The sequence below is a fragment of the Citrus clementina genome, unplaced genomic scaffold (genome assembly GCF_000493195.1).
Source record: "Citrus clementina cultivar Clemenules unplaced genomic scaffold, Citrus_clementina_v1.0 scaffold_5, whole genome shotgun sequence".
NCBI lineage: Eukaryota > Viridiplantae > Streptophyta > Magnoliopsida > Sapindales > Rutaceae > Citrus > Citrus x clementina.
The window spans coordinates 174,414-189,089 of record NW_006262201.1 but is presented as its reverse complement, the minus strand read 5'-3'; the positions used below and the strand labels follow the sequence as shown (position 1 = coordinate 189,089).

At 34.4% G+C, this 14,676-nt stretch overlaps 3 protein-coding genes and 1 pseudogene across 5 annotated transcripts in view; 1 reads left to right on the top strand and 3 right to left on the bottom strand.

Moving 5' to 3' along the window:
* The window catches only part of LOC18041775 (glutathione S-transferase zeta class), an 88,740-nt gene extending 76,363 nt beyond the window's left edge, over nt 1–12,377 (bottom strand). Inside the window, exon 1 of the mRNA XM_024182895.1 lies at nt 12,293–12,377. Within this exon, the coding sequence (XP_024038663.1) occupies nt 12,293–12,295 (3 nt within the window). The 5' untranslated portion in view covers nt 12,296–12,377. The remainder of the gene's footprint in view (nt 1–12,292) is intronic.
* Nucleotides 1,034–3,420, top strand: LOC18041374. Of its 2 annotated transcripts, none has more exons than XM_006431297.2 (4): nt 1,034–1,587; nt 2,089–2,731; nt 2,812–2,903; nt 3,003–3,420. In XM_006431297.2, the coding sequence occupies exons 1-4, from the start codon at nt 1,094–1,096 to the stop codon at nt 3,136–3,138; spliced, it is 1,365 nt and encodes a 454-aa protein (XP_006431360.1). In that variant the 5' UTR covers nt 1,034–1,093; the 3' UTR covers nt 3,139–3,420. The 2 variants fall into 2 exon arrangements, with proteins under 2 accessions (XP_006431360.1, XP_024038661.1); XM_024182893.1 differs by having other exon boundaries at nt 3,008–3,089.
* LOC18041696 lies at nt 4,169–7,396 on the bottom strand (annotated as a pseudogene).
* Nucleotides 8,538–12,385, bottom strand: LOC18040949 (glutathione S-transferase zeta class). Of its 2 annotated transcripts, none has more exons than XM_024182896.1 (11): nt 12,293–12,385; nt 12,106–12,172; nt 11,944–12,000; nt 11,727–11,812; nt 11,556–11,627; nt 10,942–10,995; nt 10,763–10,838; nt 9,946–10,007; nt 9,230–9,289; nt 8,878–9,031; nt 8,538–8,720 (listed from the first exon to the last, which is right to left on the bottom strand). In XM_024182896.1, the coding sequence occupies exons 1-10, from the start codon at nt 12,293–12,295 to the stop codon at nt 8,930–8,932; spliced, it is 639 nt and encodes a 212-aa protein (XP_024038664.1). In that variant the 5' UTR covers nt 12,296–12,385; the 3' UTR covers nt 8,538–8,720; nt 8,878–8,929. The 2 variants fall into 2 exon arrangements, with proteins under 2 accessions (XP_024038664.1, XP_006431356.1); XM_006431293.2 differs by having other exon boundaries at nt 8,929–9,031.
* Nucleotides 12,386–14,676: the final 2,291 nt, after the last annotated feature.

Here is a 14,676-nt window from a genome sequence, read left to right as displayed (position 1 = left end):
GCACCATGACCATTAAAATTTTATAAATAACCCAATTGGCATTAACAATTTGTATGAGAGATGAAAGTGTCAATTTTCCTTAAGAGTAATTCTACAGCAAAATCATACGAACAAGTGTCTTTCAAAGTTTCAAGTTCAATAATAAGATACGTTTAATTTGGAAGTATATTGCGTCTACGACTGTCTTAACTGCTATCTTCTTTAGTAATTTCCTTTTTATGTGACAAGATGCAATTTATTTTTCAATGATTTAAACTGAGGTAACATTTATTTATTTATTTAAGTTTGAATTTGAATATAAATATTTAAATAACACGTTTATTTTTTTAATATATAAATATAAGTAGTATCTTATTTATTTTTATAAATAAAAATTTTAAACATAATATTTAACATTTGTATCCTTATAAATCAAAAAGAATAAAGGAATTAATTTTGAAGTTTAAAAATGTATATATTTAATAGAGATATTTTTAGAAATAATATTTATTTTTTATTACGATATTTTCTCATTCAAATAAAAGTTACATAAATTTATTTTTTTATTTATATGTAAATGTCTAAATTATATTTAGAAAAAGAAAATTCAGATTTTCTGCAGCTTGTGAAACCGCGAAAGTTCGGGCTAGCTAATTTCTACCACACTTTTCTTCCATGGTAAGACTTTTTACATCTGTATATATGCTTATGAAATGGATGATCGAAGGAATTGACTTTCATGATTTGAGCGAATGTTATAACTTATACCAGTGTGATTTGTAAGTGATTAATTTAGAATTTCAACGCAGCGTGATATTGTTGTTCGTGCTAACAGTCTTACAACACTTTTGTGTGATCATTTTTAGGACCAATCCTTCACGCTCGTGACTTTACAAATGCAAAAATAAAGTTACAAAACTTCGCCGATCATAGTATTAGTATATACGCCAAATTCCCAATGATTTATTTAGCCGGTCGTTATCCGGTGAAAATTGGCGCATTTTATTATGAGTATAAAAATATTATTATATCATATAGTTTTTGTGAGGGGTATAAAAATATTATCGAAACATTTCTAATAAATAGTTAGCTGCTCATTCATCGAGAAACGAGAATGGGAATGGAGGAGAGTGTGCTGAAGCTTCCACTTGCTGAAACATTCAATCTGGAGGCCGCGGTGTGCAGCCACGGCCTGTTCATGATGTCTCCGAATCGCTGGGACCCTCTTTCTCGATCCCTTTCTCGGCCTCTCCATCTCTCTAATTCTCTCGACAACACCGATATTCCCTCAGTCTCAGTCGACGTCACCATCTGTCAACCCCAGCAAGACCCTCACTCTCTCCGCATCGAAGTTCGCAATTCTGCTTCTGGGTCCGCGCCGTCACTTTCTCAAGAACAGCAGGACGCGTTGCTTGCTCAAGTCAAGAGAATGCTGCGCTTGTCGGAGGCTGACGAGAGGAATGTGAGAGACTTCAAAAGGATTGTACGTCAAGTGGCCCAGGAGGAAGGGGAAGAGTCTCAGTATATGACGGATTTTAGTGGGAGAGTGTTTCGGTCGCCTACTTTGTTTGAAGATATGGTCAAGTGCATGCTGCTCTGCAATTGCCAGTCTGTTCTCTTATCCTTTCCTTTATTTTCTTCTCCTTTTAGCGTTTTCGTTTTGCCCATCACCTGTTTGATATAATGTGCCTTCTTTGGTTGGTTTAGTCGTGTTTTTTTGTTTCTTGCGTATTTTGCAATTGCTAGCCCCATTTTGTTACATCTTCATAGAGCTCGCTGTCAAATTTTGTTGCTGTATAACCAAAATGTTACCCACATTTTTTTTCCCTTTTTATGCTCTAGGACTTTTAATCCATGCTTGTTGTTGAATGGATTAAGTGAGTGGGTATTTGCTACATATTACTTACCCACAAAACGCTTTAGCTGCTCTGCTTTTGCAACTAAGCAAAAGCATAACAGTTATCAATTATCATTACCCTAACATTTCAATTTGAACCTCATTTCACAAAAATTGTTTCATACTATGAGGTTTTTAAATTGAATCCAAATTTGCAAATTATTGAAGTTTGATTTCTAACTTGAAGCCAGCGACCCGTGTAATTTTAATAGGTGGCCGAGAACTTTGAACATGGCTAGAGCCCTTTGTGAGCTTCAGTGGGAACTTCAACATTGTTCACCCAGTATCAGTGAAGATTTTATTCCTCAAACACCGGCAGGAAAAGAATCAAAGCGAAGGCAGAAAGTTTCGAAAGTTGCCTCCAAGTTGACAAGCAGGATTGCGGAGAGCAAAGCAAGCTCAGAAGATGATATGAATTTGAAGCTGGATTGCACTGGAGCTCTGGAAGAGAATGTGCAACCAAGCTTCCCTCGAAACGACATTGAAAGTGATTTGCATGGATTGAATGAGCTGTCTACAACTGATCCTCCATCCGCCTGTGATAGGATTGGTAACTTCCCTAGCCCAAGAGAACTAGCAAACCTTGACGAGAGTTTTCTGGCAAAACGTTGCAACCTTGGCTACAGAGCAGGTCGCATCTTAAAACTTGCCCAGGGTATTGTTGATGGCCAAATTCAGTTAAGAGAACTAGAAGATACGTGCAATGAAGCTAGCTTAACAACCTACAATAAGCTGGCAGAGCAGCTAAGTCAGATTAATGGATTTGGACCATTTACACGGAACAATGTACTTGTATGCATAGGATTTTACCATGTGATTCCAACTGATTCTGAAACTATTAGGCATTTGAAACAGGTGAATTATTTTTACCCTTCCTTAAGCATCCTCATTTGTTGGAAGAGTTTTGGATACTATTGATAACTACATTGATGCAGGTCCATGCTAGAAATTGCACTAGTAAAACAGTGCAAATAATTGCCGAATCAATCTACGGAAAATATTCACCTTTTCAGTTCTTGGCATACTGGTAAAAACTAATGGAACTCAGACATTCTTTTGTTTATCCTTATGATCCTCTGACTTTCCCAGTTATGTAGTTCCCTCACTTGATCTTTTTCATTGTTAGGTCAGAACTGTGGCACTTCTATGAAAAGAGATTTGGGAAGCTAAGCGAAATGCCCTACTCTGATTACAAGCTTATAACAGCCAGTAATATGGGAATTAAAAATATTCGTAAGGTTAAGAGGACGAAGATATTCTGACAGAGTAGCTATGATCAACCAACTAGAGTAGCATATTAGGTCAGAACTGTGGCACTTCTAAGAAAAGAGATTTGGGAAGTTAAGAGGTGGAAGATATCCTGACAGCGTGGCACATGATCAACTAAGGCAAAAGTGGGACAAAGGTTATTTTTGTTCTTGCTTCATTGTGACATTCATGTCTGGGCTTTTCACATATTTATGTCAGAAGTCTATTTAGCATTTTACCACACCCAATGTCATCTAATATAAACTAAACATTCTGGTATAATTAGATTTGTTTTGTTATCGAGGTTTTACATGCCTCCTTTGGGTTAGATTTTTCATGATTCCATTACTTTTGATCTTCTATATTTCTTGTGATTTTGATTGTTTCATTTGATTATTATCGTCTGTGGTTCTCTTAGCTTGATGATTCATATCAAGTAGTTGCGCCGTTGCTTGAAATGCTGAGAACTGATAACTTCAACCCATAATCCCAGCTCTCTTTAAGCCTCAAAACCCGAATGCAGTTTTCACATAAAACAACATCAACCTATCAGTAGTAATCCAAGTATGGCGTAAATTAGAAGAAACAGAATTAAAGCTCTCATTTTTAACAAACAAATGCTAAAAGGATGTCATTTATTAATAATGTCTAGCAGCTAATGAGAAGTGCAACAGTCTACAACTGAGTTCTAAAGAGAGTGAAGCTCTAAGCTCCTTTGTTGACCAACAGAAGTTGCTGTGAATGAGAAGTGGGTCAGCTTGTGAATTGAAAAGTTGTGGAAGAATTGTGATGGGGATTGTGTTTTTAAGATGGGTTTTGAGTTTTGATCAGTGTGGGTTTCTTCTCAGCTCTTTAACGAAAGGCTATGTCTTGCTTTGCTGAATGTGCAAACAAGAATGGGCGGGAGACCCTGTTTGTTTCTCGGGAAAACTTACATTTTGACCAACTCTGTTTATAGTTCACAAATCGAAGGCAATAAATCGATTCTGTTTTCAACTTGTGTTAAGTCTTTCTCTTCTTTGGTTTCCTTTATTAAGGCCAACTTCAGAAAGCCAAGAAGTAGAGAGAGGCAGCAGAATATAAAGATCCAAAGCCTACAACTGAACTCTTAAGAATCGGTCCAGGCACATTCCATAAACCAAATGAGCTCAAGAAATTCTGATTATTTAATGATTCAATGGCTATAATCATACAGTAATACTATACAGATTCTAAACGGAACAACCTGGCCCCATTTGCAAACTCTTCGAAAGCTCAAGTACAAGATCCAAATGTTCGCAGTTGCTGCAGCTTACTAGGGAGTCAACGAAGGTTGATCTGAAACACAAGAAAGACCAAAAGGAATTAACATTAGTTCAACAGAGCAGTAATGGAAATCTTGATCACGTAACCTAACCACAGTGTATTACAAAACAACTTGAAGAACTTTGATAAGAAAGTTCAAATAGCTACATTATATTAGTAATCATGGGTACCCTCGCTGCATACCTCCTTAGTATTTTATTGAAACTACTCTTTCATGATGAAGGGGTGTCACGCTGTTTTTCTGGCACAGCATCTTGGAATGCCGGTAGCTTGCTGTATGCCTCATGCAACCTCAGTAAATGAGGGAATTGTGTCTGCATGTACATTGAGGAACGAAAAACTTGTCACATGCATACAAAGTAATGCATTTGATTGGAAGTTCCATATTTTTTCGATTTTGAAGTAGAATATGGTACGGATGTGAATTGCTTGAAGATGTAATTTAACCAATACATGAATTTGAAAAGGAAAGCATTACCATGTCAAGGTTGAGCCTGTTGACTGCTGAATAAAGATGTGGTGCTAGAAACAGATCTGCCTGCGGGGTTGATAATATATATAATAGTAGTCATATCTCATAAACTCCCTTCACACATTCTTATTGCTTGGTAAATTAGAAATCAAGTTTTCCATGGCCGACATAATATCAGCTCAAAAGAACCATGTGGACATCGTGATCTCAGAAAACAGAAGCAGGTCATAATTCATAACCTTATGGTGTATTTCAGGCCATAAAGGATAAAATTGGCAAAGACAAATCCATGTTCTACTAGTTTTTTTTTTTTCTTTTTCACACTACCTCCTCACGCACTCTCTCTCACTGCTGTCAGATGATTATTTTCATATTTTCAATAGAAAGAAGAATCACTACATGAAAGAGGCATAGATCAATAAAATTATTAGAAATTCAATGTATAGATGACCGACAAGCAGCCAAGGTTAACTTTGATTTATGAACTCCTGGCTGTATGTTGAAATTGCGAGTATATACTCTTGTATTTTGTCAACTCTACCCAAATTAATAAGAATGACCCACCAAAACTTCTCCTCACAACTTAAATCTTAAACCGTTATTGGACCAATAGGGGTTTCCACTCCCTGCTTTTGGAAAGAGCTTGCACAGGCTATTGTGTACTATAGATGGGTTTACTATGATGTACATGGATGAAGCAATAAACGCTAACCGGGAAAACTTCATCACCAGTTGCATATTTCCCAGCATAGTCTTTCAACAGCTTCCCAAGTGCTGAAAATGCAAGCTATAGTCGGATCAAGACAGAAAAGGAAAGATAAACCGTCAAAACTCTGCAAGATGGATATTATTTGGTAGGATTCTCCGGGAAGAACCAAAATTACTTCAATGAAAATTTTCCACAGAATAATATTTAAAAATGTTATATATGTGTATATATATATATATATTCTGTGTTTGCATATGCAGACACAGAAATATACATGTATCTGCTTGTGAATTTATGTACACCTACAGTTTAAATTTAAAACTTATCATTCAAGTACATGGATCTTCATCAATGGACCTAAAAAAATATTGTAAAAACCTAAAGAATGCCACTAATAACCATTCCAATTCATCAACTTAAAAATTTGAAATTGCTTATTCGATATATTAAAATGGATCTTCTAATTTTTCCAATGTAATGTTTATGTAATACTTACCTGCAAAGCCTTTTCCTATGTGAGTTCTAGCCCTGACAACTTTCTCATCTGCACCAACTTTTTCCTCAAAAGTACTTCTGTAAATGGAAAGCAGCAAATAGAATAAAATTTTCCATAAATATTCCAACCATGTTGTGAGTGTCACTAGAAGTCCTGATGGGAAACGACCAGTACAGGTAGACTCTGAAGAGGTTGTATGCTCGAGGAAACAAGATATGCAGCCTGCGAATTAGGTACAAAAGAAAATTCACTGGTCTCCAAATCTGACACACTTTTGGTAAATTTTATAGCAGAATGAATGCAGTAGGTCAACAACCAGAACATAAAGGCAGAGGAAAATAAATGGACAGTTAGAGTCATCTCTGTTACAATGTGCAAGCCAACTCATGGCTATAGCAGGTTTCTGCAGCACACTATAGAAAGTTTTCTGTATGGGCACTAATCTGTATGCTTACCATTTACATTTGCCAGATGCTGCATAGAGCATATATATACTTTGAAAAATGCAAACTTTTCTTTTCTAAATCTTGAGAGGCACTGTAATGATGCACAATTGAGCTAATAAATAGGATAAACCAACAAAATTAACATATTTGCAACAAAACCATGGATTTGGACACGTTACCGCTCGTACATGCAACTGAAGCTATAAGCAGAGTCTGAGAATCTACATTGACTGATGCAAAGTGAAATAAACCAAAAGAAGAAATGATAATTAAAAGATTGAAGAATAGCAAATTTGAAATTGACCTGATAATTAATAGCTTTTCTTTTTAGATCAGAAGGCAACAATGGATGCTGAGGATTCTTCTCTTCCAGATACTGCAAAATTCAGAGCCAACTCGTGTATAAGCAAATAACCATTAGTATCAAATATCACAGAAATCATCTAAAGTCGAAAACAGCAAATGAATGACTAACCATTAAAATAGCAAAAGAATCAGATACAACATCTCCGTCAACCATCACCGGCATATCACCAATAGGGTTAAGAGTCATAAACTCTACAAAACCAAATACGAAACATCGAAAGAAGTCAAACCCACAGCCAATTTTGAAATTTACCACTGGGTGAAAATGACGATTATAAATTTATATATACTAAGACACAATTACTCACCAGGAGTGAATTGCTCTTCTTTCACCAAGTTAACTGCTTCTTACTCATATTCTAACCCTGTGATTAATTACACAGAAATCACATTTTGACAATCTAATTCAAAAGGGTTGAATCAGGAGATCACGAGTTGACCTTTCAAGTTGAGAGCAATTGTGACAAGTTGTGCACATGAGCTCCTCCAGTGTGAATTCAGTTTCAGCTTACTATCTTTTCCACTTGCCTGTTAATAACGGTATGAATAATAATAACATAAATTTGTAACAACAATTCATGGAAAAGGATGAAGATTTTCAACATACCATGTTTTATGATCAGCAGGTGTGTTTCTGCGACCACCAGGCCACAGGGATACAGCAGACCGAAGTGACAGGCGCCCCAACGCTAGAAAATTCACTGTTATTGACGGACTAATACCGTGTCGTCATCTAACTATTTAGACCCACATTTGTCAGAAATCCATCTCGTTGGCTGGCCAGCATTGAGCAATGTATATTTTATTAGCCCGCATCTGCATGTGACGTAATTGAAATTTGAAATCAGGCTTTACTCAACTCCATTATAACGTTGCCCTCTCTATCCACAAGGAATGAAAGCTTCACTTAACTGACCAGGGGCGGGTGATGACTCCACCTCCAAGCCACATGGATTACGAAAATGCTATTTCCTAGTTTGTCTCTCATCTTTCTCTTTCTCTCTGACTTATTTAACTGTTTTTTTGCTTTTTACGCAAAACAAAATTCGAACCGATAGTACGGTACTGATTTTTTTTTACTCATCCTTTTTTCTTTTTACGCAAACAAAAATTTGGACCGATATTACATTACTGATTTTTTTATTTTTTTCTCTTATTTTTCTGATTGTTAATGTCATCTGTACCCTTAATGCCGGTACTCCTTGTGTTGCAAGAAATTAATAATTCACATACTCAATTTTGCAGACCATATGATCCGCCAACATGTATTCTCTCTCTTTCTTTTTTTTCTTCCAACTTTTTGATAAGTTACAAATCATTTGCTTTTTTTTTTTTAACTCTTGTGGTCCAAAAGCATTTATGTTTTCATTTCAACCAATAATAATAACTTCGTCATCGATAATATCCAGTCCCTAGAGTAATTGGCCACCCAACAAAATTTTTTAAAAAAAAAAAATTCCTACAATTAGAATGAGAACTTGAATATACACATGCTTGCTTGTGTTTAGACCAACTTGAGAGAGGGGAGTAAAGAGGCAGCAGAACATAAAGATCGAAAACCTACAATTGAACTATCCTAAGAATTCAATTCAAAGACACTTCGTGTTTTAGATGACACAGAAAACCAAATGAGCTCAAGAAATTCTTATTATTTATTGATTCAATGGTTACTATCATAGAGTAACACCATACATATTCAAAACAGAACAAACCACTCCTACTCCCTGACTCCTTGAAAGCTCATGTAAAAGATCCCAATGTTCACACTTAATGCTGCTTACTGAGCGTCAACAAAGGTTGATCTGAAACACAGAAAGACCAAAAGGCATTAACATAACCTTAACACAGCAGTAATGGTAATTTGATCATGCAACTTAACCACAGTGGATTAGAAAACAACTTGGAAGAACTTTGATAACAATGTTCCAATACTAATAGCTTCAGTTTATTAATAATTACAGGTACAATGTGTCACTGCATACTGCCTCAGTATTTTGTTATAACTATTACTTCATGATGAAGGGGCATCCGGTTGTTTTTCTGGTACAGCATTTTGAAATGCCGGTAGCTTGCTGTATGCCTCATGCAACCTCAGCAAAAGAGGGAATTGGGTCTGCAAGGAAAGAAAAATCCATTGTCACATGCATAGATAAAGTAATGCATTGGATTGGAAGGTCTATTTTTACTGGTGTTAAAGTAGAATATGGTGCCAATGCAAATCAGAAATATAGTCTCTTTCTGAATCTTGAATGAGATAAATAATTTGCTTGAAGATGTAACCAATACATGAATTTGCAAAGGAAAGCATTACCATGTCAAGGTTGAACCTGTTGACCGCTGCATAAAGCTGTGGTGCCAGACACAAATCTGCCTGCAGATAACATATATAATACTGATAGTCATATCACGTAAACTCCCTTCACACATTCTTGTATCTTGGTAAATTAGAAATCAAGTTTTACTGTGGCCAACCAAATATCAGTTCAGCAAAGCACAACCAAATACATATAGTGATCGCAGAAAACTGAAGCCAGTCATAACTCGCAACCTTGTAATGTACTTCAGGCCATAAAGGATAAAACTGGCAAAGACAAATCCTTGTTCTTTCTACTGGTTTTTTTCATGCTACATCCTCACTCACTCTCTCTAACTTCTGTCAGATGATTATCTTCATATTTTTAATAGAAAGATGAGAGTAACCTCAATGTTCAATAGTAATCAATACATGAAAAAGCCATAGATCAGTGCAGTTATTAGAAATTCAATGCATAGATGACCCACTTACAGCCAAGGTTAATTTTGATTTTATAAACTCCAGGCTATATATTGCAATTGCAAGTATATATACTCTTCTACCTTGTCTGCTCTGCCCAAATTAATAAGAATGATCCCCAAAAAACCCTCCTCAAAACTAAAATCTTAAACCTCAATTCCACCAATAGGGGTTTCTACTCCCTGCTTTTGGAATGAGCTTTGTGTGTTGTAGAAGGGTTTACTACGAACATAGATGAAGCAATGAAAACTAACCAGGAAAACTTCATCTCCAGTTGCATATTTCCCAGCATAGTCTTTTAGCAGCTTCTCAAGTGCTGAAAATGAAAGCTGTAGTCAGATCAAGCCAGAAAACTGATGTTGGGAAAAGAAACTGTCATAAATCTGCAAGATGGATATTAGTTGGTAAAGACTCTCTAGTAAGAACGAAATTAACTTCAACGATAATATTCCACCGGATAATGCTGAAAATGTTATATACATATATAGGTGTCTTCCAAACAGGAATCTATGACCATATTGAAGTCAGAGACAGGATAAGAGACCAAAAAAAAAAAAAGGTAAGTTTTGATATATACTGCAATAATGTCTACGCGCGTGCACGCACACATGCAGATATATATATATATATATATAGTGAGGACATTCTCATTTTGTTAAAGTAAGGATATCAGTAAAATACAAAAAACACAGATTTCAATACATGAAACTGTGTTTTTTTGTCTGTTAGTGTATTGAAATCTATTTTTTTGGTATTTTACTGGCATCTTCATTTTAACAAATGCATTTGTCTATATTTGCATATCTTTGCATGGAAATTTACATATATCTGCTTGTGAATTTGTGCACAGCTACAGTTTTTTTTTTTTTTTTAAAGTTTAAAACTAAGTTTAAACTAATTTAAAACTAATCATATGAAGCCCATCAATGGACCGATTAAAAACTCGTACAAACCTAAAGAATTCCAAGAATAACCATTCAAGTTCATCAACTTAAAAAATTAAAATTGCTCAATGGGTATATTAACATGGATCTTCTAATATTTCCAGCGTAACATTTATGTAAGACTTACCCGCAAAGCCTTTTCCAATGTGAGTTTTAGCCCAGATGTCTCTCTCATCTGCACCAGCTTTTTCCTCAATGTACTTCTGTGAATATAAACAAAGCAAAAAGAATAAATTTCAAAAAAAAAAATTACAACCATGTAATAAACATTTAAACTCATGATTGAAATGGCTTTTAGAAACAGACCACTACAGCAAGATTCTGAAGAGGCTGTATGCTCGAGGAAACAATATTTGCAGCCTGCAAATTGGGCACAAAAGGAAATGCATTGGTCTCCAAATCTGACACACACTTTTGATAAAATTGCATAGGAGAATGGATGCGGTACGTTCCACAACCAAAACATTAATGCAGTGGAAAATGGATAGTTTATTGCATGCCCAGAACAGGAAAATTAGGATTCTTTATCTCTGTTACGTTGTGCATTGCGAACTCTACGGTTATAGGTGGTGTCTGAAACATGCAATAGAAAGTTATCTGTATGGGCACTAATATGATTTACATTTGCAGACGCTCTATAGAGGGTACATATATTTTGAAAAACTTCTACCTTTTCTTCTCTAAAAATTGAGAGGCACATTATTGATGCATGATTGAACTAATAAATAGGACAAACCAGCAAAGTTGACATATTTGCAACGAAACTTAGCATTAAATTCCATGGATTTAGTCATGTCACTACCATGTGCAACTGAAGCTATAACAAGAGTCTGATAATCTTTGTTTACCGATGCAAAGCGAAATAGACCAAAAGAGAGATGATAACTAAAAGAAGAAAGAAAAGCAAATTTGAAATTGACCTGATAATTGATAGCTTTTCTCTTAAGATCAGAAGGCAACAATGGAGGCTGAGGATACTTCTCTTCCAGGTACTGTAAAATTCACAATCGACCCATATATAAGCAAATGACCATTAGTATCAAACACCACAGAAATAATCTAAAATCAAAAGCTGCAAATGAATGACTAACCATTAAAATGGCAAAAGAATCAGATACAACAAAATCTCCATCAACCAAAGCCGGCACGTAGCCAATAGGGTTGATCTTCAAAAACTCTACCAAACCAAACATAAAACAACAAGAGAAGTGAAGCCCACATCCAATTTTGAAGTCTTACCATCAGGGTAATAAGATCGTTATAAAAAATGATGGTTATTCACATTTCTACTAAGACATAGTCACTCACCAGGACTGAATTGCTCTCCTTTCACCAAGTTAACTGCTTTGTACTCATATTCTAACCCTGTAATTAATTAGTTACATAAAAATTAGCAAACAAAATCAAATTTTGACAAACTAATTCAGAAGGGTGAATCAAAATTCAATGTATTGAAAGAAAAGAGATGACCTTTCAAGTTGAGACCAATTCTGACACGATGTGAGCATGAACTCCTCCAGTATGAAAACAGTTTCAGCTTAATATAATAGTCTCAATTTCAGTCTTAATAACGATCGTAGTAGTAGAAATAATAATAATAATAAATGTAAAATCATAACACCATAACATGAAACCAGAAGAGGATTTTCTATCGTACCATGTTTTATCAACAGGTTCTGTCTCTAACCAGACTACACAAGCACTGCAGATTGAAGAGACTGACCTAACACTTCTGCCTTCTTATAATAAGCAAAATAATGGCGTTTTGTTCCACCGTGTGAACCATAAACTATAAATTGTAGATTGGCTTAATATCACTTAAGTGACAACATTTCAATAAATATAAAAAAATGATACTTTTTAAATATAGGTTGATTAGGTGATAATATTAACGTGTATATATCTATAGTATTGATTTTTATGAAATTTTTTTTATATATTTCTGACTACAAATGTTGGAGTTTTTATTAATAAATAATTTCTTAAAAGCCGTATAATATTTCTAAGGGAAAATATCCACCGTCCACCCGTTTTTTACATCATTTTCAAAAATACACAATTTCTTCATTTTTTGGCTGGAATCCACCTAAAGTTACATTTTTTTTCACTTTTCCACTTCCGTTTGGAATCCGTTAAAAAAACTAACGGAAACTTAAAAAAATGACCATTTTACCCCCAAAACAAAACTTACAATTTCACCTTAAAAATTATAAAAAATAATCAGATTAAATCTAATAATTTTTCCCATCGGTCAATAAAGACATTAATTCCACAACCATCAAATGCAAGTTTTTTTTTTAAAATATGTCGGTAATTAGAATGCTAAATTATAACAGTAGTATTAAAAATATTCCAATCTCACAAACCATTAATTGAATTTAAGATAAGTAAAATTTTATTATTCATTGAGTTATAATCTCTAATAGTTAAGATTTTTTTGTACTTCATTAACGTACCAATAATGATATTTATCATTAAATCTTATTATTTTTGGCATTTTTAGGGTGAAATTATAATTTTCGTTTTGGGGGTAAAATAGTCATTTTTTTAAGTTTCCATTAGTTTTCTTAACGGATTCCAAACGGAAGTGGAAAAGTGAAAAAAAATGTAACTTTAAGTGGAGTCTAGCCAAAAAATGAAGGAATTGTGTATTTTTGAAAAAGGTGTAAAAAACAGGTGGACGGTGGATATTTTCCCTATTTCTAAATATGTTCATGAAACATGTATAATCGTTAACTTTAATCGAAAAATAATTCTCTGCGAAATTCTGTTAAAATTGTGATTATGAAAGTACACAGTGAATCGTTAATATCAAAACAGTTAACCGATAAATTTTAGAGAGGATAAATCTTTAATCTTGAATCGTTTAGCAAAAACGGATAAGGCTAGTGTGTTTTGCAGATTACTGGAATTAAACGGTGAACTGTTTATATCAAATGGCTAACTGATAATTTCCAAACTGAAATTTTGTACTAACCTTGAACCGTTTAACAAAAATGGATAAGTTCATTTTGTTTTTGCAGGTTGTTGAAAATAATCAACGAACCGTTAACTGCAAACGGCTAATCGATAATTTTCAAAATGTCATTCCATGATAACCTTGAACTGTTTAGCAAGAACGGATAGCCAAAATTTGTTTTGCAAGTCTCTAGAAATTAATGACGAATAGATAGTGGCAAACGGTCAACCGATTATTTAAATTTCAGCTTAACAGTCACTTGGAGCAGTCAAAACGGTTAACCGATAACTGTTAACGGTGATCCGATTTCGTGCAGAAAGTCAATAACGGCTATTTCTCAACTCCAACTATAAATAAACCCAATCAAGTTCAAACAAGAGTTGATCAAAATGTTATCATTGGGCTTGTAATCGAGAATACAATATTCATTGAGCCTTAAAATTGTTCTTGTTTCATTTATTCACACATTGAACATTGATTTGTAATAATATATTTTGTGTGAGAGAAAAACACATTTGTAATCTTTGTCTTGAGTGATTATAAGTGTTGTGATACACTTGGATTAAGAGATTGAGAATAATCTCTTGGTGTAAAGGTTGATTGACATTTGTGAAGTCAATTGTAAGTGTTCTTGAAGCCTTGGAGGCTTGCCTAATAAAATTCTCAAACCTGGTGAGCTTGGAGGCGTGGACGTAGGTAAGGTTGCCTGAACCACGTAAAAATTCTCTGTATTTGAATCTCTTTTCCCTTATCTCTTTATATTTTGGTTGATTTATTTATTATTGTTTTAAATTCGTTTAAGATTCGCATTAAGTTTTGTTCAAGTATTTCATAATTTTTAGAAATCCAACCCCCCTCTTAGATTGCTTAGATAGTATTTCAGATAAATCATAAATTTTCTCATTAAATATAACGACGCATGGGTAAAATGGGAGTCGCCAATAAAAAATTAATAATAGAATATATTTCTCTTTTTTATTTTCTTTTTATTTTTCTTTTCTTTTCTAGTTTGTTCCTTCTCTTTTGGATCATTTCTTGATAGGTTTTAGAGTTTTGATTAGAGAATTTAAGAGAGAAAAATA